At 39.5% G+C, this 23,126-nt stretch overlaps 1 protein-coding gene across 2 annotated transcripts in view; it reads left to right on the top strand.

The window, feature by feature from the left end:
- The first annotated feature begins 11,606 nt into the window (after positions 1-11,606).
- REC114 (REC114 meiotic recombination protein) overlaps positions 11,607-23,126 on the top strand; it is a 98,888-nt gene continuing 87,368 nt past the window's right edge. The window contains exon 1 of one of the 2 annotated variants that reach the window (XR_007475819.1): positions 11,607-11,701. Coding sequence is in view for 1 of the 2 variants with exons in the window: in XM_004276283.3 (XP_004276331.1) it covers positions 13,750-13,908 (159 nt within the window). In the remaining variant the exon portion in view is untranslated. Of the gene's footprint in view, positions 11,702-13,745; positions 13,909-23,126 lie in introns of those variants that run through there. The other variant, XM_004276283.3, reaches the window with a different exon arrangement.

The raw sequence follows: 23,126 nt of genomic DNA, 5'->3' as shown, positions 1-23,126 counted from the left end.
AGTTATGAGACTACTTGAGAAAGGAAGGGACTTTATTGTAAGCACACATGTGGACAGGATCTAGCATCACGAAGCTATCCAGTACTCAAGGGGACTCCAGGCACCAGAGGCTCTAGCCAGGTCCCCTCTTCTCTCCGAGCACAGGCTTCATCATCCTTCTACTCTGACTGGACAGCCCACTCTGCATTCTCTAAATTCTTAAGGGGTTCAGTCTGATTGGCTAAATTCAGTTTCCAGTGCCTCTTAATTGGTTAAAGCACTTTGTGCCCAGTTACTTCACAAGACACTGTCTTCCTGTCAGAAGGCCACCTCTCATCCAATCAGTGGCCTCTGTACTTCAGAGGATGCTTTGCTTTTCTTTGAATTATGTGCTGTGGATGAGACAGTACAGCTGGAAGGGAGGTTATGATCAGTCTTCTCACATAACATCTTGCAACCTCCACTGGAATGACCTCCTTCCTACCTCTCTGCCTGGCAAACTTTCTATTTACCTATCAAGTTTGAACTCATGGACCACATGCTTCCCTGGTTTCTCTTCCCTGATTCTCCCAAACGGAATTGGGTGCTGTCTTTACACGTGTTGGACCTGGGTACAACTCTTCACTGGAGGATCTATCTTATCAATGTGTGTATTCCTGACTGCCTATCTATTTTTAAAAATACAATTCATATATAACATTGTATTAGTTTTAGGTGTACAACATGACCATCTTTTCACAAGAATTTCTCTTGTGTCTCTAGCACCTGGCACACAATAGGTGCTTAACTGTAAACTTTATTAGTGAATGAAAGAAATCTAGATATTTATTCAAAAGAAGGTAAATTTCAGCCCATGTTTGTTCTCTTTGCTGACACTGTATCTTTTCTTCAGAACTAAGACAAGTTCAAATCAGAGAGGAAAAAATAGAAAATTGGGAGAAATAGATGTTGTTTCTGTGACATTTTCAAACCCTCCCTCACTACCTGGAGGCAAAATTGCCTCTCATATCTGCTTTCTCTGCTCCCTCAAATGGGAACGTCTTCCAAAGGCTCCTCATGTCCATCCCTTGTCGACCTAGTGCACAGCTGTTCACCTCTGAATAATCTCTCATGTGTTAGCTTCTCTAGGAACATGTCTTTGACCTCCTCCCCTTCCGGACCTAGATACATCATTCCTCTGTGCTCTGTGCTAAGTTTGTGTGGTGCCCTATAGTTGCTTTTGTTACATTTATCACATAGGAGGGAGATTTATTTCCTTATGTATTTGTCTTTTTGCCTAGAAAGGAGCTCACTGAGGGCAAGGAGAGGGATTTATTCATCTCTATAGCTCACATGCGCCCAGGATAGTCCCTGGAATGAAGTAGGTGCTCAATGCATGTGTGTTAAAAAAAACAAACAAGGGCTTCCCTGGTGGCGCAGTGGTTGAGAGTCCGCCTGCCGATGCAGGGGACATGGGTTCGTGCCCTGGTCCGGGAGGATCCCACATGCTACAGAGCAGCTAGGCCTGTGATCCATGGCCACTGAGCCTGCGCGTCCGGAGCCTGTGGTCCGCAACGGGAGAGGCCACAACAGTGAGAGCCCCGCGTACCGAAAAACAAACAAACAAACATGTGGGATGAATGAATGAATGAATATAGGGTGTGTAGCTATTCCAAAATAGCAGAACATTCCCAAACCCTTTAGCTTAGTCCTTGAAAAGTGATCTTCTTGCTGCAGACCTCCTTTTTTCATTGTGTTTGGTTCAGAGTGAAACTACTTATTTTCTCTTCTCATAGTTTTCACAATCTCCCTGAACATATTTCAGCTGACTAGAGGGTGTAAGGGGCTGGAAAAATATTCACTAATGTTCCACTGAGACCCACTGTAAACATTTTCAAAGTAGTTTTTGTATGATTGCTTTGCCTAAACAAGGTCTCAGCACTCACATTTGGATGATATGTGAAATTCCTCTACTATCCCTAGTTTCTTCATGCTTCCTCCCTCCTTTGCTACCTTTCTGCCATTTCTAGGTCTGACAAACGTGCATTGTGCAAAATGCCAAGATGTTTCTGCAAGAAGCATTATTTAAGGAAAAAAAAAAAAAAGCTTCTTCTCGATGCTTATTAGCTCAAAAACACTGATTCCTCACACCATGCATGAAAATTAATTTCAGATGTATTAAAGACCTAAATGTGAAACCAAACTGTAAAACTGTGAGAAGGGAAAATAAGTAAATATCATTATGAGCTTCCAAGAAAAGAAGGATTTCTTAAATAAAACATAAAAATTACAAACAATAAAGGAAAAAATACATTTGAGTCCATTAAAAATAAAAAACTAATTATCATAGGGAAAGTTAGAACACAAGTAAAACACTGGGAGAAAATATTCACAACATATCTAGCAGATAAAGGATGGGTATCTAGAATATATGAAGAACTGCTATAAATTAATAACAAAAAGACAAACTCAATAGAAAATTGAGTTTCAAAAGGATATGAATGAGGAATTCATATAAGAAGAAAACAAAATGGACAGTGAGCATATGAAGAGATGCTTAATTTCACTAGTGATCAAGGAAATGGATATCAAAACAATAATGACTGTTACTTGCAAGAATTAAAATCAGACCACACCAGTATTGCAGAAGATGTGGGAAAATGTGAATTTTCAACAGCATGGACAACAATGTAAATTAGTACAACCACATGAGAAAGAAAATTGGCAATTGTTAATAAAATTGGGAAAATACATACATGTGACTGAGCAATTCTATTTTTAGGTTTACACCCTAGAGAATAAATTATACATGGTTACTTGGAAACACATAAAAGAATAAAGCTGGATTTTTTTTGTAATCATGATAAATTTGGGAACATTTTATGTCATAGTGTAGATTCACCCCCAAAACAGAGACCAAGACAAAGTTTTGCATGTTTATTTTGGGAAGTGATTCCTGGAAATAGAGGTGGGGGAACTGGGAAGAATGAAAGAGGGAAGGAGAGAAAGGCAGTCCAAGAATAGGTATCTAACTTGTTACCATTGTAAGCAACTCTAGTGGGGCTCCATTCCACTATAGATTTCTTTGGGAACCACAGAGAAAGCACCATGAAAATGTATTCTCCAGGGATAGAAGATGAGCACATTTATCCATGGTCTTCCAGCTTCCATTGGTCCAGGATTGTCCATATGTCTCTTACTTTTCCAGGTTGTATGCTTGTCAGAATGGCTGAGTAGGATCTACTGGAACTCCCAGATTGTTCTTATCTTTTCTTTCACATGCTCTACCTCTTTGTCTTTTTGTCCTACTTTCTGAGAGAGTTCCTCAACTTTATTTTCCAACTCCTTTACTTTCTTTTATATCTGTTCAACATATCTTTTATTTTCTGAAAGCACTCTTTTCTCTAATTGCTTCTTTTTTCATAGCAACCTGTTCTTGTTTTACAGATGCAATAGGTTTTCATGTCTCTCTGAAGATTTGAATTATTATTTTTCTTTTCTTCTCTATGTTATCTCTTTTCTCTGTGGTCATTTATCCTTTCTTGTAGTCTCTTTTTTATGGTGGATATTTTTCTCAAATATCTGATAATATTGTGGGTTTTTATTTAAGAGTGAGGCACTAAAAAACTGATTGCAGCTATAAAACGGGTTGGGCTGTAGAATTGGTGAACTTTGCTTTATGTTATCAGATAGGAAGTTCACTTTTACTCTGAGTAGCCCCCAAATGACAGATAAATAGGAGCTATTTAATCTCTCCATGAAAGAACCTTCTGCTTGAGGAGACACCCTGTGGCTAGGTATTTTACATTCAAGTAGTGAGAAGGTGTTCCATTCATAGACATTCCGTTAATCCATCTGTTTTCTGCCCCACATTTTACTCTGCCTTCTGGGGATACATGCCATCTCTGCCGGGCATGTTGGATTTCTTCTAGGCTATATCATCCTTCTAAGATTCTCCAGGCTGCAGTTTCCTTTGATCTACTCTATCAGTTACCCTTCCTCATGTAATTTTTTTCTCTTCAGAAACTTGTTGAAATGTGAACAAAGTTCATAAAGTTCTCCTCTACTTTACTTTGAGATCATAGTCTTTTTCTCCCAGGTGAGTTGATATCTACATTTATTAATATGAAAATACATTTGGTCTTTCATATTTCTGTTTTCAATACTTCTTTTTTGATATTTTGCTATACTGATATTTCATTTTATAATCTGTGATTACTTTTCTTTGTGTGTACCTGTGTGTGTAGTGTTTTCATCTGATAATTTGAACATTTTATAGTCTAATGATCTTCTAGTTGATAATCTTATAATTCTAACTTTATACAATGTAATTAATTTTATCATATAGCTAAACTTGAAAAGTATGATTTGAAAATTTATGTTTTTAATAATCTATTAAAAATCTATTACATTTTTGTGAGTGTCTATATGTTTGAATTTTCAGTACCAGCTTACACATGATTTCTCTTTACCATTTTTCTTTATTTTTCCTTTTTATTGATAGGTTTTTCTTTATCCCAACCCTCTTGTTTTAGTCTACTCCTTTGGAACAAAGATTACACTTCTATTTTTTTAGTAGTTTCTCTAATTTGTTGAATATATACACACTAAACTAACTTTTCTAACAAAATTGATGTTATCAAATATTTTAATCCTACTTTCAGACATTGCCATAATTTAACTAGTTTTTGAACATCTCATCCTCCATCTTGTTGCACTTCTTTAGAATTTCCATTTTACATTTTTACACAAAAAGTATTTTTTACCAGTCAATTTCTCTGCATTTTAAACAACTTTCTGTGTTATCATTAAATAAATCCTTTAATAATTATTTTAATGAGGGTCTGGAAGTATAAACTTTCTTAGTTTTTATTACATTGAAAATGTATTTATTGCTTAAATTGAACACTGAATTCACGAATATTGAACTATTGCTCCTAGGGGAAATGCAGGGTTAGGTTCCTGAGAGCCTCTGGTCACCACATTTCATCAACTGATCAATACATAACCTTGTTTTATGTGTGTTTCTGTTTAATGATACCTTATTTAATATATATTGTTGATTCATTAATATAGAACTCAAAGCCAACAGCACTATAACTCATGTCTGAAGGAGGCTTATCTAACACACATATTTTCTCCATAAGGCATGTCACAGCTTGAGCTTAGGAACACCAGCCAGAACTTCAGCATTATGCTTGGGAGCCATTTTAAACAGTGAAATCACCAACAAAAAAGATAAAAATGTGAAAAACATGGCAGTAGGTAGACTACAAAAAGGAGCCTAGTTTATGGTATGAGAGCTGAAACAAGAAGGCTGAGTGTTGCCTTGTTCCACCTTAGGTGGGACCACAAGTGTCTGATGACTCAGAATTTTCCCTTCAATGCCTATGTCTATGAAGGACCACAAAGGTGTAGCATGTATTGATTGTGGCGGGGGGGGAGGGGTTACAAATAAATTGTAGTGAGTAGGCAAATTTGCAAACATGGAATCTGCAAATAAAGAGGATTGACTATATATGTAACACAGTGACTTTTCACAAAATGAAGGCATCCATGTAACAAGCACCCAAGTTAAATAAAATATTTCTAGCATCCCTTTGGGCCCTCTTCCAAGGGTAACTACTGTCCTGACTTCTAACATCGTAGATTAGTTTGTCTTGATTTTTTTTTCACATTATGTCAATGTAAGCATTTGTTACGTATTCTTGTGTCCAGCTTCTTTTTTCAATATTATATTATCTGTATTGTTATATATGACATATAATATATTCCATGAATTATATTCACCCATGTTGTTGTAGGTCATAATAGTACTGATCATTTTAAAACATTTTTGTTAGTCTATTTTATACAATTCAGTTTTTCAGAAGTGAGTTTGTATTGCTATTGTTGCTTTTGTTGTCTTTCCTAGAATTATATTTCCTCATGTGTTTTAGACTTTTGATTTTTTAAAGTCATTTTAAGTGGAAAGTTCTCTGCTTCTTCATCTTTCCTTTACTTTCTTTTCTTATTTTTTAATTAAAACAATTTTTTTTGGAGTGTAGTTGATTTCCAGTGTTGTCTTACTTTCTGCTGCACAGCAAAGTGAATCAGTTATACATATACATATATCCACTCTTTCCTTTACTTTCTAGTAGTGGAAGGGATGTGTTGCTGCCTTCCTCTAACCTCCCAGGCCCCAGTCCAGAACCAAGTCTTATAGGGGTGTTTCAGCGCCCCTCTTCTGCTGCAACGTTAGGGCTATCCCGTCACAGAGGCTGCAGGAGACTTGGCTCATTTCCTGCTTGTGAGGTTGTGTCTGTTCAGCTGCCTCCTTAGGTTCCTATTAACCTGGAAACAATTATACCAAGCATCAGGGTGGCAGCCTTGTTAGGCCCCCTTCAAAGAAGGGGCACTGACTCCCACTCCTGGCTTCGTGCAGGGAACCTGACTCTATTCTGTGCCTTGTGTGGAGCTGTTTGGCTCCTGTTTCTCTGTTGGAATGAGTCTCCTGGACTGTCTGGGTCCAGACTTGGAGCCCAGCATGATCCTGGCTTCATCCTTACTCACTGTTGCAAATTTCTGGCCCCAGAGTTGCTTGCCTTGTCTTTGATCCCAGTTATCTCTTTTTGGTTATCTCTTCTTATATCTGACCTGTCATTGCTATGTGTTTGGAGATGGAAGAAGCTGTGGAGTAGTAACTTAACTATATACTATGGTGCCTGGAAGTCTGTATTGCTTTGTTTTACAAGGATAGAAAAGCCATTTTTAAAAATTTATTTATTTTTGGCTGCATTGGGTCTTCTTTGCTGTGCACAGGCTTTCTCTAGTTGCGGTGAGCAGGGGCTACTCTTTGTTGCGGTGCACGGGCTTCTCATTGTGGTGGCTTCTCTTGTTGCGGAGCACAGGCTCTAGGCGCACAGGCTCAGTAGTTGTGGCTCGTGGGCTCTAGAGCAGAGGCTCAGTAGTTGTGGTGCATGGGTTTGTTGCTCCACGGCATGTGGGATCTTCCTGGATCAGGGCTCGAACCCGTGTCCCCTGCATTGGCAGGCGGATGCTTATCCACTGCACCACCAGGGAAGTCCCATGCAAAGCCATTTTTATTCAGATAAATAAAGCACTGTTCAAGAGTCCCCACCCAGGTGGAAACAAACCAAATGTCCATCAAATGATGAATGGTAAACAAAATGTGGTATATCTATATAATGGAGTATTAGTCAACCATTAAAAAGAATGAAGTACCAATGATACATGCTATTTACATGGATGAATCTTGTAAACATTATGCGAAGCAAAAGAAGCCAAACATGAAAGGCTGTCTATTGTATGATTCCATTTATATGAAATATCCAGAACAGGAAAATCCATAGAGATGGAAAGTAGACTAACGGCTTCCAGAAACTGGGGGAGGAGAAAATGGGGAATGACTGCTCCTGGGTATGCTGTTTCCCTTTGGAGTGATAAAAATGTTCCAGAACTAGATAGTGCTGATGGTTTCACACCATTGTAAATGTCCTAAATGCCACTGATTGTATACTAACATGGTTAAAATCATGAAGTTTATGTTATGTGAATTTTACCACAAGACAAAAAAGAGTCTCCACCCTTCTGCACACCTTCCCTACTGCTCCCTTTTGAATGTATCACTCCTACTTTGCACCAACAAAATACCTGGTCTGTACCTTTAGTGAGCATCTTCCACATTACACTGCAAATTAGTTGTGTTTGTGTCTGTCCCTCTACCAGACGATAAGCATTTTCAAGATAAGAGCTGTGTCCTATTCAGATTTGCTTCTCTGTTACCTTTCTTAGTGTCTGGCACAGAGTAAGCCCAACAAATGCTAGCTGAATAAAGGAATGAACAGATTAGCTGAACTCACATGACCACTAAAAAAAAAATCACCCTTTCTCCCCGTCTCTCAATTTATTGTTAGAATGATCCCCTGGGGAAAGGATTTTCATTTGGAAACATATTGTGATGCACTCAGGGCTGCAGTCTTTGGCATGAGAAAACAGTACAAGCAGCCCTGACCATTCCCTGGGGTCCCCCTAAAATTTTGACCTCCCAGCTTCTGCCAGTCCTAACCTACCATCTGCTGGAGGTGCAGTTGCAATGGCTGCAGGCTCAAATATTCAAAATATTCTCAACAACTAAGCTAAAAAATGCTTCTGCTGAGTCACCCTCCGGCACAAAGCGTTTTCTTTACAATGCTCTCATCTGTCCTCTGAGGCGTAAATTGTAAATATTGTAGCCTCACTCGTAAATTGTAAATATTGCAGCCTCACTCTCCAGAGGTGGGTTAAATGACTTCTCCTGGGTCAGGCAACAAATGATGGAATAAGTGATGCATCAGATTGGAAGAGACTTCAAGGGGGTCTTCCTGTCTATGCTCTGATATTTGAATATATATTTGTAGGCTTCAGGGTTGTAAATTTCCTGAATATACAGCTCTGAGATTAAGATTTTGAGATACAAAAATTTCTTCCTCATCTTTAGCTTCAGTTCTTTATCATATGGCGGAAGATGTTTCTTCTTGTTCCAACTTGTGTGGAGATAAAGATAGGAAAGGGTTACTAACCACCTCCCCATGTCAGCCCTTTATACCCTCAAAATGATTTTTAAGTTATCCATTTCACTCTTCCATATTAAAATTTGCAATTTTTTTGTTAAAAATAATTGAGGACCTACCATGTGCCAGGAACTCTGGATTCCAACATAAGTATAATATAAGCCTTCCCTTGAAGGTATGAGTTCATGGTCTTTCTTTAGCGTTTGCTTAAAGTTCCTGTTTCTGACTCTAATCCACCTTGGTAAAATGTGCCCCCAAATCTACCAGAAGGCAAACATTTTACTAGCTGATTAGTATTCTCTCTGTGTTTAACAAGTGGAAAAAGTCTGTATGAATCTCTCTTCATGTTGTGCCAGTGATCAGCAGCCTGTGGACAGGTTGGAATTGTCTGTGCTCAGTCACATGGAAATCCCTTCAATTACCTGAAATGGAGCAGTTAGTTTTTGCCTGCGAAAGAAACAGAGCAGAAACTTGAAAATAATTGCTTTCTAGATGTGAGTGTAGAGTTCCATGGAAACATCCCTTTCTTACACAGCATCCCCAGGTCTGACATCATGGAGACACCTCACCTGGCTTGACTTATGCAAACAGGGCTTTTCTGGGAAACCCCACAGCCGCCAGCAATGCCCTGCAGCTTCCAATCACTGTGTGGTCCCCAGAGCTGTTGCTGAGGGACATGGCAGGCGAAGTAAGGGTGCATATTTCTCTATCATCTAGGAGACCCAAGGAGACTGAAGCGATCATTTCCTTTGCTGACTCAGCATCCTAGGGAGAGGGGTTGGATGGGGTCCCTGGCCTGCTTTGAAAGAGACGTGTGAGGATTCCAAAACCAGCCCTGCAGCCTGCCTCCAACGATTATGCTGACTACTCATGAAACCAGCATCTCTGTCATTTGTGCCACCTGCAAAATAGAGTTACACAGTAAAAGGATTTGGGATCAAAAAATGTTCAGTGAAATAAATGACTGTTTTTTTATACTTTGGGGCTAGGTTTTAAAAAGCTGGTAACAGTCTCCTAAGAGGGGGATGGAGTAGCTCATAGTCACCTGTTATTCATTAGTCCTGATCACAAATGCTGTTCTACTGCTGCTGATCACAAATGCTGTTGTTCTACTGCTGCTGGTCAGCAAGGCATTGGAGGGTCTGCTTTGGATGTGAGAGGGACTTTTCCCTCCTCTTACTGCCTTTTGTGCCATCTTCTTGCATGTGACTATATTATAGCTAAACGTATGAAGGCAGGGAACTGTCTGCCTTGTTTGTCCCTGTCTTAGTTTGGGTTCCCCCAGAAGCAGACCCTGAGACAAAAATTCAAGTGCACGTAATTTATTTGAGACGAGATCTCAGGCAACGCTGGTAGGGGAGGGAGACAGGGAAGAGAAGTTAGCCAAAAAAGAATCATCACCAAGCAAGTTACATCATGGGTAACTAGAGCCTGATCCCACGGGTGAACTCTGGGGAATGGGGTATTACACAAATCTCAGAGTTGTCCACTTGAGAAGTGAGGAAATTGGGGTATGTATATGCCAGTTTCCATCAGCCATTGGTTGAGGGCTGTTCCTGTGTAATATTAATTTTATATCCATATAAGAAAATGAACCTTAATTTTTACTTCACTATACAAACAATTTAATGCAAGGAGGATCATATGTAAAAGACAGAACTATAAAGTTTCTAGAAGAAAGCATAGGAGAATATGTGTACAACCTTAGAGTATGCAGGGATTTCTTAGGTAGGACAAAAAAAGCACTAAAAAAACCCCTGAAAAATTAATAAATTGGACTTCATTCAGAATTAAATACTTCTGCTCTTTGGAAAACATTAAGGAAATGAAAAGGCAATAGAATGGGAAGAATATTTTCAATACATATATCTGACAAAAAACTTGTATTTAGAATATGTAAAGAACTCCTACAAATCAGTAATGGCAAAAGTTTTGAACAGATGCTTCACGAAATAAAATACACAAATAGCCAGTAAGCCATTTGAAATGGGGCTCAACATTATTCATTATCAGAGAAATGCAAATTAAAACCACAATGAGATACCACTATATATCCACTAGAGTTGCTAAAACTGAAAGGACTGGACGATGCAAATGTCAGCAAGGACAACTGGAACTCTCATATTTTGCTGGTGGGAACACAAAATGGTACAACCACTATGGAGAACTCTGGCAGTTTTTATAGGGTTAAACATATCTAGCTCTAGAAACTAGCAATTTCACTCAATAGTTATTGCAGATAAATGACAGCACATCTCTACAAATAAGACTGGTACAGAAAAATGTTCATAACAGCTTAAAAAGCCAAACAAACAGAAAACAACTCAAATGCCCATCAACAGGTGAGGAACAAATCGTGATATAATCACACAATAGAACGCTTATTCATCACTAAAAAGGAATGAACTACTGGTACATACAACAACATGGATGAAGCTAAAAGACAAAATAACACTGAACAAAAGAAGCAGATATAAAAGAGCATATTCTGTATGGTTTTATATATATTAAATCCAGAAACAGGAAAGCTAATCTACAGTGATTAAAATCAGACAAATTGTTGCCCTTGGGAGTTGGAGACTGACTGGAAGGAGGCAATCCTAAGGGAACTTGGGGCTTTTGGAAATGTTCTGTATCTTGTTTGGATGGTGGTTACATGAATGTATATAGGTGTCAAAACTTGCCTAATCGAACATATAAGATCTATGCTTTTTATTGTATAAAATTACACCTTAATATTACAGATTTCTCTTTAACAAAGAAAACACAATGGCCATTAAAAACATGGAGTAATTTGTTCAATGTTCTGTCTACCTCCCCGTCTCGCCCCCAGACACTAGATCATGTGCTTCAGGAGGGCAGTAGCCACATCTGTTTTGTCATCTACTATATCCCTGGCACCTAGTACAGTGTCTGGGACCTCTTGAAAGCTCAAGTCACATTTGTTAATATCATAGGTTTTTAAGAGCCTCTGTGCACTGAGCTGTGGCTTTAATCTCCCTTTGCAGACATGATCTGTTCTTGGCAGACGTTGGTGGCCCCAGAAGCTTGAGCACTGTCTAGGAAGGGAGCTTGCAGGTGGGAGCCCAGCAGGACCCTGGGTGTCCTTGGGCACTGACAGGGTCCCAACTGTGAGCACCATCTGCTCCTGTGAAGGGTTCTGACAGCATCCGCAGCCCTGGATCTGGAAGGTGAGCGCCTCTGAGACCGAACGTCAGGCTCCCATTCCCATCCTCCTGCCTATAGGGAGCCCACGGAAAGTCACTTTAACCCTGCAAATAGAAAGTAGCCACAGTGTACCGCTTTGTAATTTACCAAGAAATTTCCCACATATGATCTTATTTTATCCTCCCTAGGACCCTGTAAGGTGGGTATTTGCTAACCCTGTTTCACAGAGAAGTTAAGTGATATCCCAAGGTCACACAGCTGGCAAGTGCTGGAATTGGGATTCAAACCAAGTTTCTAACCATTTACTACTATATTAAATACAGTACTACTGTGTCATTTAAGGACCTTCAGAAGCCATTTCTAAAATCTGACCCCTTCAAGCTCTACTGGACTAATGGAAAGATAACTAAAATATATCCCTTGTCTTGAATGCAATTTATTCTACATGTCCCTCAAAGATTAGTCTGCCTGGACCACCATTATGAGAGTGTCACTCCCCTATGCCAATTTTCCACGCTCCTCACCATCTACCAAGTAAAACTCACTCTCCTTAGCTGCTGTTCAGTGCTCTTCTGCCTAACTCACCTTTGTAGCCTCATCTTCCTTAAAATCCCTTGCATTATGGCTGGTTATGTCACTACCCTCATCTCTGCAACTTTGCTCCTCAACTTGCCCTCCATTTGGAATACCAATTTCTTCCATCTTCCCTCGGGATGCTTTTTCTCACCTTTCAAGTTAGGACTGAAATGTCACTGCCATTCCTGTTTGTGGACTTTTACCCTATCTGAATCCTTAGAGCACCTTTCACTTGGCATTAACTGTCAGGTATCATAGGTACCTCTCTTTGTCTTTTTTATTAGATCCTGAGGTCCTAGAAGGATAGATGCTGCCTTACCCATTTCCATAACCCCTGTGGTGACTAACATAGTTATATACTGTAGATATTTAATGGTGCTTTGTTGAGTGAATAAATTACCACTTCTCCAACCATTGTCTATACATTTAGTACCCTTTGAAATGCATGGTTTTAAAAATTGTTTACATTTTAACTCTATTAGTTTGGTTAACATAGCTTCCATCTTCCATACACAATGCTTCTGATTTGACACAAACTGGACAGATACCCAAATTCTTTGCAAGTGGGGTGGACACATGGAGAGATTGCAGAGTCCACAGTTCTACTCTGGCTGTGCAACCTTATACAAGTTGCTTCTACTATCAGGACATTATTTTGCCTCCATCTATTCAACGGGGGTAAAAATCTCTGTCTTGCTTCTTTAATTTACCACAAGGTTATTGAGAGGAGAAATGAAATAACAGGCGTAGAAGTGCTTTGTTGATTATAAATCACTCAGGCCTGTCACTGAGTTGCACCTGCTTTTGATTGAGGTACACCTTTCACTGTCGGCAACATCCCACTCATTCTCTACCTTCTTTAAAAGAGAACTTGCCCGTCTGGGGGGAATATGTCTAGTGGGCTGCAGGATGATGAGGAAATAACCCTACTTCCTGAATGGTGGGTGGAACTGGGGCTGTGCCGCGGTGGGGTTTAAGTGAGCAGCGCCACTGTCATCTGAAAGTCTTCTGTGAGGAAGGAAAACACACTTGTCCAGACAGCCTCGAAGAGCCGGCCTAGCCCCAGCACGTAGAAGTTACAGGGAATCGGCCAGTTTTCCCAAAGGTCTCAGAGCAGCCGGACAATGACCTGGGCTGCCTGAGGGAAGGGGAGGGCCCGAACGAAGCAAAGGCAAGACCAACTACCATTTATAAGCGTCACAGTCCCACTTCAGGATGGAAGTCACCATCCTCACTTTGTCCAGCACGACGAGAAGACGCCCAAGGCCCACAGCTACGACTTTAACCCCAAGAGCACAGCCCCCAACCCCTACTCCCCTCCAACTCTCCCACCCCGCTCCTCCTCACCCCGCTCCCCGTTCGAGTCTCCGGGGCCTGTCCATTGGCTTCCACTCTTGGGGAGGGTGGGCCTTGGGTCACCTCGCTTCCTGATTGGTTAGTTGAGCCGATTGGCAGGCACCAGCGAGCTGCGGCTGCGCTAGCCAGGAGGCCGAACATGGCGGAGGCGGGAAAAGAGCACGCGGGTTTCGGGCTCCCGGGAGGAGGTGCGGCACAGTGGCCTCTGCAGCGGTATGCCCGCTTCATGCCCTCGGGCACTGGAGAGCCACCTGGGCCTGGCCAGGAAGCTGGCACAGCCTCTTCCCCAACATGGAAGGTGAGGCTTGAGGGCGGGAAGGGCCGGGAGGCTCTCACCCACCTTGGGGAGGGAGTGGAGGCAGGGGAGGCTGTGGCCTGGTACCTGAGTGCCATGCCGAGAGCCACGGCGACAGGAGAGGACTGATAGGGGCGGTTAGCCGACAGCTAACGTAGGAACTACGTATAATGATTGGAACCCAGTGCATTCTCAAAATAATTATGCAAGGGAGTGGTAAACATTCATATATTCGACAGATATTTACTGAGCGTCAGTTATGTGTTAGATTTTATTCATTGTGCTCGGGGATGTATATCAGTGAACAAGGTATAAATGATCCTTACCCTCGTTTGTTTTTAGTCTAGTGGAGGACATAGTATTTATGCAGATACTGTATAATTATGTAAACTAGTTGCACATCCCTTATGTGGAAGGGAGGGTTGAATAGTCTTTAATCAAGTTGTCTTTCTTCAGGCAGCCGAGCGTCACACAGAAGAAGGACTAAATTTGAATCCTAGCTTTGCCACTGAATTTCTGTGACCTTGGTTAAGCTACTTATTCTCTCTGTACCTTATTTACCTTATCTTAAAATAGGGATAATAATAGTATCTACTTGGTAAGATTGTTGTGAGCACTGATTAAGTTAATATATATAAATCACCTGAAACAGTGCCTCATGTAAAGTTATGTAAGGGTTTACTGATATTATCCTTTTTTTTTTTTTTTCTGTCCTGGTGATATGTTTTAATGCCATGGGTTGCTGATCATTCAGTTCCTTTTGGTCTGGCTTGACTATTGGATGTGGACCCTGGGGTTTTGGATTGTGCATGTGTGTATATGTTGGTGTGGTTTGGGCAGCAGCGGGTAGGAGAAAAGTAAAAGAAAGAGAACAATTATTCCAGGTAGAGGATGCAACGTGTGCAGAGGCCCTGCACCTGGAAAACCTCAGCATGTGTAATGTGCAGACAGAAAGAGTAAGGCTGGTACTTAGAGAACAAGGAGACTGATAACATGGAATGAGGTTGTCTGGAGAGGTAGGCAGATGCCTTGTGAACAGTGTCCTAAAACCAATAGGAAGACACTGAAGGATTTTAAGTTGGAGCATTTTCACCTTTGAAAGTTCACTCTGGTTGAAGTGTGGAGACAGAATTGGAGAGGAATATGAGTAGAGTCAGGAAGATCACATAGAATGCTTTTGCAGTGTGGCAGGCACGAGATGGTAATGACTTAGACGGGAGGGCAGGGGTGGGAGGATGGCAGTAGAGATGGGGAGGCTGGGCATGTTAAAGCTATATTTTGGAGGCCAAAATGACAGGACTTGGAGATTGATTGGGTATAAGTGGTGAGAGTAAACAACTTTTGGGTTTCTGGCAGGATCAACTGGGTTGGGAAACATTGGAAGAGGAACAGTGAAGGAAAGATCCAAGACTTCAGTTTCAGATGTATTGGGTTTCAATGTGTTTATGCAGCATCCAAGTGGGGGTATTGAATGGGTAGTTGGGTATGCTGGTCTAGACTCAGAAAAAACATCTGGGCTGGAGATGTAAATGTGTCATCAACACGAAGGTGACATTTATAGTTATGAGATGATACGAGATTCCAGGACCAAGCCCCAAGGTAGGTCAGGAGGGGACCGACTTCCTAAAGAAGATTGGCAAGGGACAGAGAGTTGGGAGGCACCCAGGAGAAAGCAGGTCCATCAAAGCTACAAAAAGTTACTTCAAGAGGGAGAGAACAATTAACTTTGTTGAATAATGCCGCAGAGTGAAGGATAATGACAACTAAGGGGTGTCCATTGGATTTAGCAACATGAAGTTCCTTAATGGTCTTTACCAAGAGAAGTTTCAGTGGAGTGAAGGGGGTGGGAGCTAGATAGGGGTGGGCTGAAGAGTGACTAGTAGGTGAGGAAGTGTGGCCAATGTGCGTGGACACCTCTTCTGAGAGACTTGGCTGTGAATGTGAGTAGAGATGGGGCATAATGAATTGTTCACCAAATCTAGACTGTTAGAGCTAAGACCATTAAAAAAGGCATTAAATACTTAGTTGTACTCTTGTGGAACATGGTAACCTGAGAAATTATATAGGCTGCAGATGCAAAATGGGGTGAATAAAGAGTTAAATCGAAGAATGACTAATCTATAATAGGATCTTGTAAAACAAACTGGGAACGTTTGAGGACATAATTAATTTTTGAAACTGCCCAACAGGTTCCTTGATACCTTCTCTTAACACCCTTTAAACCCTTTCACCTCAGGCATCTTTGTTGGATGCATGGCCTCAGATGCAACTGGGTAACTATTAGATTCCTATATTGCAACCCAGAGGCCAGGGACATTGACCATCCTAAGGAACTGTTATTACTTTTTTTCCCTTTTCTTTGCAAAGCTCTTCATAATTGCTTATAAGGAGCGGCACTTCTCAACAGTTTTCTGATGTTTGGCATAAAGCCACAGCTACAGTGACAAGGGATGAGGTTTGGCTTTTGCAGTGCTTTTGAAAACTGAACATTTGTACCTTCCTTTGAATCTGTGCCGAACCATCCTACCTGCTGTGATCAGTTTCAGCCCAGGTCTGTCATTTGGGGAGGGAAAAACGAAAGAGAAAACAAGATTTGTTCTATTTTATGAGTTCTGTGACTATTGTGCAATAGTAGTGATAAAAGATGAGCCATCTAAAGAGCTTCACCAAGTCCCATGTGAATTTCTCATTTTAAAAATATGTGGTACCTGCAGTAAAAAAATATGTGTTAGGTAAAGCATAAAAATATATTATTGTGGAGAATAGAGTCATTCTGGGCTTTTTTTTCTCTAGGGGACTTTTAAGTTCAACCTTGAAATCTATTTTGAGTTTTTTCATTTTTTCCTGAAATTGTGGGGACAATCTGATTTCCTGGTACTGTTCTATATAGTTGTTTAATTACAGAGAAGACTTTCATCACAGTGGCTACATGCTAAGGCAAAAATGTTGACTTAAGAGAAAAAATGAATAGTACAACAAGTCTAGTACTTCTAAGACTTGAAGTCCTAGTTGAGAGGTAAGGTCAAGTCTAAGACATCTTATATATAGACTATGGAATGTATATATTGATTTATTTGTCTGAGTTGAATTATTATGAAAAGTTACTATCTGTAGATAAGTTAACCACAATTTGGAAGCAAATACACTTTTTGTAATACTGTAAGAAAAAAAAAGTGTGAAAAAAATCAACAGTTTAGAACTGTGCTACTCAGATGTCAATGTGCATGGAAATCACTTGGGGATATTTTTGAAAAATGCAAATTCTGACTTAGTAGGTCTGGTATGGGCAGTGAAATTCTGTAGTTCTAACCAGCTTCCAGGTGATGCTGCTGCTGTTGGTCCAAGGACGAAACTTTGCGAGGCAAGAGTGTAGAAGACCTTGAATGAAATGGGCAGCCCTATAGTAAAATTAATAAAATGAATTTGTGGAGTCATGAGGTAAGGCAATCAGATTCATAATGAATATACAAACATTTTATTAATAGGGTTAATATTTAAACCGTCTGTCATTTAAGTGGAATGAGCAAATGAAATACATCTTGAACTTGATTTTAATTCCTTACATCTGTTAGCCCAGGCTTTCTGAAAGGATTATCATAATAACAGATTGGTCCATTTTATGTATTTTATGGCTGAATGTAATTTAGTTTACTAATTTGAGAATAATTTTGAAAGGTGATGTTAATTGCAGGTTGCTTTTATTTTATTTATTTTAAAAACGTCTTTATTGGAGTATAATAGCTTTACAGTAGTGTGTTAGTTTCTGCTGTATAACAAAGTGAATCAGCTATATATACATATATCCCCATATCTCCTCCCTCTTGCGTCTCCCTCCCACCCTCCCTATCCCACCCCTCTAGGTGGACACAGAGCACCGAGCTGATCTCCCTGTGCTATGCGGCTGCTTCCCACTAGCTATCTATTTTACGTTTGGTAGTGTATATATGTCCATGCCACTCTCTCACTTTGTCCCAGCTTACCCTTCCCCATCCCCGTGTTGTCAAGTCCATTCTCAACATCTGCGTCTTTATTCTGCTCCTGCCCCTAGGTCCTTCAGAACTTTTAAAAAATTTTTTAGTTTCCATATATATGTGTTAGCATATGGTATTTGTTTTTCTCTTTCTGACTTACTTCACTCTGTATGACAGACTTTAGGTCCATCCACCTCACTACAAATAACTCAGTTTTTTTCTTTTTATGGCTGAGTAATATTCCACTGTATATATGTACCACATCTTCTTTATCCATTCATCTGTCAGTGGACACTTAGGTTGCTTCCAGGTCCTGGCTATTGTAAATAGAGCTGCAATGAACATTGTGGTACATGACTCTTTTTGAATTATGGTTTTCTCAGGGTATATACACAGTAGTAGGATTGCTGGGTCGTATGGTACTTCTATTTGTAGTTTTTTAAGGAAACTTCATACTGGTCTCCATAGTGGCTGTATCAGTTTACATTCCCACCAACAGTGCAAGAGGGTTCCCTTTTCTTCACACCCTCTCTAGCATTTATTGTTTGTAGATTTTTTAATGATGGCCATTCTGACTGGTGTGAGGTGAAATTGTAGTTTTGATTTGCATTTCTCTAATGATTAGTGATGTTGAGCATCCTTTCATGTGTTTGTTGGCAGTCTGTATATTTTCTTTGGAGAAATGTTTATTTAGGTCTTCGGCCCATTTTTGGATTGGGTTGTTTGTTTTTTTGATATTGAGCTGCATGAGATGCTTGTATATTTTGGAGATTAATCCTTTGTCAGTTGCTTCATTTGCAAATATTTTCTCCCATTCTGAGGGTTGTCTTTTCGTCTTGTTTATGGTTTCCTTTGCTGTGCAAAAGCTTTTAAGTTTCATTAGGTCCCACTTGTTTATTTTTGTTTTTATTTCCATTTCTCTAGGAGGTGGGTCAAAAAGGATCTTGCTGTGATTTATGCCATAGAGTGTTCTGCCTGTGTTTTCCTCTAAGAGTTTGATAGTGTCTGGCCTTACATTTAGGTCTTTAATCCATTTTGAGTTTATTTTTGTGTATGGTGTTAGCAGGTGTTCTAATTTCATTCTTTTACATGTAGCTGTCCAGTTTTCCCAACACGACTTATTGAAGAGGCTGTCTTTTCTCCATTCTTGCCTGCTTTATCAAAGATAAGGTGAACGTTTTTTGTGCATGGGTTTATTTCTGGGCTTTTATCCTGTTCCACTGATCTATATTTCTGTTTTTGTGCCAGTACCATATTGTCTTGATTACTGTAGCTTTGTATTATAGTCTGAAGTCAGGGAGCCTGATTCCTCCAGCTCTGTTTTTCTTCCTCAGAATTGCTTTGGCTATTCGGGATCTTTTGTGTTTCTAAACAAATTGTGAAATTTTTTCTTCTAGTTCTGTGAAAAATGCCATTGGTGGTTTAATAGGGATTGCATTGAATCTCTAGATTGCTTTGGGTAGTATAATCATTTTCACAGTGTTGATTCTTCCAATCCAAGAACATGGTACATCTCTCTATCTGTTTGTATCATCTTTAGTTTCTTTCATCAGTGTCTTATAGTTTTCTGCATACAGGTCTTCTGTCTCCTTAGGTAGGTTTATTCCTAGGTATTTTATTCTTTTTGTTGCAGTGGTAAATGGGAGTGTTTCCTTAATTTCTCTTTCAGATTTTTCATCATTAGGAAAAATGATATTTAAGAATGCAAGAGGTTTCTGTGCATTGATTTTGTATCCTGCTACTTTACCAAATTCATTGATTAGCTCTAGTAGCTTTCTGGTAGCATCTTTAGGATTCTCTATGTATAGTATCATGTCGTCTGCAAACAGTGACAGCTTTACTTCTTCTTTTCTGATTTGGATTCCTTTTATTTCTTTTTATTCTCTGATTGCTGTGGCTAAAACTTCCAAAACTATGTTGAATAATAGTGACGAGAGTGGACAACCTTGTCTTCTTCCTGACCTTGGAGGAAATGGTTTCAGTTTTTCACCATTGAGAACGATATTCGCTGTGGGTTTGTCATATATGGCCTTTATTATGTTGAGGTAAGTTCCCTCTATGCCTACTTTCTGGAGAGTTTTTATCATAAAAGGGTGTTGAATTTTGTCGAAAGCTTTTTCTGCATCTATTAAGATGATCATGGCTTTTCTCCTTCAATTTGTTAATATGGTTTATCACATTGATTGATTTGCATATATTGAAGAATCCTTGCATTCCTGGGATAAACCCCCATTGGATTTTATCCCAGCATAATTGATCATGGAGTATGATCCTTGATCATGGTGTATGGTCCTTTTAATGTGCTGTTGGATCCTGTTTGCTAGTATTTTGTTGAGGATTTTTGCATCTATGTTCATCAGTGATATTGGCTTGTAGTTTTCTTTTCTTGTGACATCTTTGTCTGGTTTTGGTATCAGGGTGATGGTGGCCTCGTAGAATGAGTTTGGGAGTATTCCTCCCTCCACTATGTTTTGGAAGAGTTTGAGAAGGATAGGTGTTAGCTCTTCTGTAAATGTTTGATAGAATTTGCCCGTGAAACCATCTGGTCCTGGGCTTTTGTTTGTTGGAAGATTTTTAATCACAGTCTTAATTTCAGTGCTTGTGATTGGTCTGTTTATATTTTCTGTTTCTTCCTGGTTCAGTCTCAGAAGGTTGTGCTTTTCTAAGAATTTGTCCATTTCTTCCAGGTTGTCTATTTTATTGGCATATAGTTGCTTGTAGTAATCTCTCATGATCCTTTGTGTTTCTGCAGTGTCAGTTGTTACTACTCCTTTTTCGCTTCTAATTCTACTGATTTGAGTCTTCTCCCTTTTTTTCTTGATGAGTCTGGCTAATGGTTTATCAATTTTGTTTCTCTTCTGAAAGAACCAGCTTTTAGTTTTATTGATCTTTGCTGTTGTTTTCCTTCATTTCTTTTTCACTTATTTCTGATCTGATCTTTATGATTTCTTTCCTTCTGCTAACTTTGGGGTCTTTTTGTTCTTCTTTCTCTAATTGCTTTAGGTGTAAGGTTAGGTTGTTTATTTGAGATGTTTGTTTCTTGAGGTAGGATTGTATTGCTATAAACTTCCCTCTTAGAACTGCTTTTGCTGCATTGCATAGGTTCTGTGTTGTTGTGTTTTCATTGTCATTTGTTTCCAAGTATTTTTTGATTTTCTCTTTGAGTTCTTCAGTGATCTCTTGGTTATTTAGTAGTGTATTGTTTAGCCTCCATGTGTTTGTATTTTTTACAGACTTTTTCATGTAATTGATATCTAGTCTCATAGCATTGTGGTCAGAAAAGATACTTGATACGATTTCAGTTTTCTTAAATTTACCAAGGCTTGATTTGTGACCCAAGATATGATCTATCCTGGAGAATGTTCCATGAGCACTGAGAAGAAAGTATAATTTGCTGTTTTGGGATGGAATGTCCTATAAATATCAATTAAGTCCATCTTGTTTAATGTATCATTTAAAGCTTGTGTTTCCTTATTTATTTTCCTTTTGGATGATCTGTCCATTGGTGAAAGTGGGGTGTTAAAGTCCCCTACTATTATTGTGTTACTGTCAGTTCCCCCTTTTATGGCATTTGCCTTATGTATTGAGGTGCTCCTTTGTTGGGTACATAAATATTTACAATTGTAATATCTTTTTCTTGGATTGATCCCTTGATCATTATGTAGTGTCCTCCTTTGTCTCTTGTAGTAGTGTTTAATTTAAAGTCTATTTTGTCTGATATGAGAATTGCTACTCCAGCTTTCTTTTGATTTCCATTTGCATGGAATATCTTTTTCCATCCTCTCCCTTTCAGTCTGTATGTGTCCCTAGGTCTGAAGTGGGTCTCTTGTAGATAGCATATATATGGGTCTTGTTTTTGTATCCATTCAGCCAGTCTATGTCTTTTGGTTGGAGCATTTAATCCATTTACATTTAAGGTAGTTATTGATATGTATGTTCCTATTACCATTTTCTTAATTGTTTTGGGTTTGTTATTGTAAGTCTTTTCCTTGTCTTGTGTTTCCTGCCTAGAGAAGTTCCTTTAGCATTTGTTGTAGAGCTGGTTTGGTGGTGCTGAATTGTCTTAGCTTTTGCTTGTCTGTAAAGGTTTTAATTTCTCTGTTTAATCTGAATGAGATCCTTGCTGGGTAGAGTAATATTGGCTTGCAAAGTTTCTGCTGAAAGATCAGCTGTTAACCTTATGGGAATTGCCTTGTATGTTAATTGTTGCTTTTCCCTTGTTGCTTTTAATATTTTTTCTTTGTATTTAATTTTTGATAGTTTGATTAATATGTGTCTTGACGTGTTTCTCCTTGGATTTATCCTGTATGGGACTCTGTGCGCTTCCTGGACGTGATTGACTATTTCCTTACCCATTTTAGGGAAGTTTTCAACTATAATCTCTTCAAATATTTTCTGAGTCCCTTTTTTTTCTCTTCTTCTGGGACCCCTATAATTCGAATGTTGGTGTGTTTAATGTTGTCCCAGAGGTCTCTGAGATTGTCCTCAATTCTTTTCATTCTTTTTTCTTTATTCTGCTCTATGGTAGTTATTTCCACTATTTTATCTTCCAGGTCACTTATCCGTTCTTCTGCCTCAGTTATTCTGCTACTGATTCCTTCTAGAGAATTTTTAATTTCATTTATTGGGTTGTTCATCATAGTTTGTTTGCTCTTTGGTTCTTCTAGGTCCTTGTTAAACGTTTCTTGTATTTTCTCCATTCTATTTCCAAGATTTTGGATCATCTTTACTATCATTACTCTGAATTCTTTTTCAGGTAGACTGCCTATTTACTCTTCATTTGTTTGGTCTGGTGGGTTTTTACCTTGCTCCTTCATCTGCTGTGTGTTTCTGTGTCTTCTCATTTTGCTTAACTTACTATGTTTGGGGTCTCCTTTTTGCAGGCTGAAGGTTCGTAGTTCCCGTTGTTTTTGTTGTCTGCTCCCAGTGTGTAAGGTTGGTTCAGTGGGTTGTGTAGGCTTCCTTGTGGAGGGGACTGGTGCCTGTGTTCTGGTGGATGAGTCTGGATCTTGCCTTTCTGGTGGACAGGACCATGTCTGGTGGTGTGTTTTGGGGTGTCTGTGAACTTATTATGATTTTAGGCAGCCTCTCTGCTAATGGGTAGGTTTGTGTTCCTGTCTTGCTAGTTTTTTGAGATAGGTTGTCCAGCACTGTAGCTTGCTGGTCATTGAGTGGAGCTGGGTCTTAGCATTGAGATGGAGATCTCTCGGAGAGCTTTCGCCGTTTGATATTACGTGGGGCTGGGAGGTT

This window comes from Orcinus orca, chromosome 2 (genome assembly GCF_937001465.1).
Source record: "Orcinus orca chromosome 2, mOrcOrc1.1, whole genome shotgun sequence".
NCBI lineage: Eukaryota > Metazoa > Chordata > Mammalia > Artiodactyla > Delphinidae > Orcinus > Orcinus orca.
The sequence above is the reverse complement of the archived record's forward strand: the minus strand, read 5'-3'. Positions and strand labels throughout refer to the sequence as shown.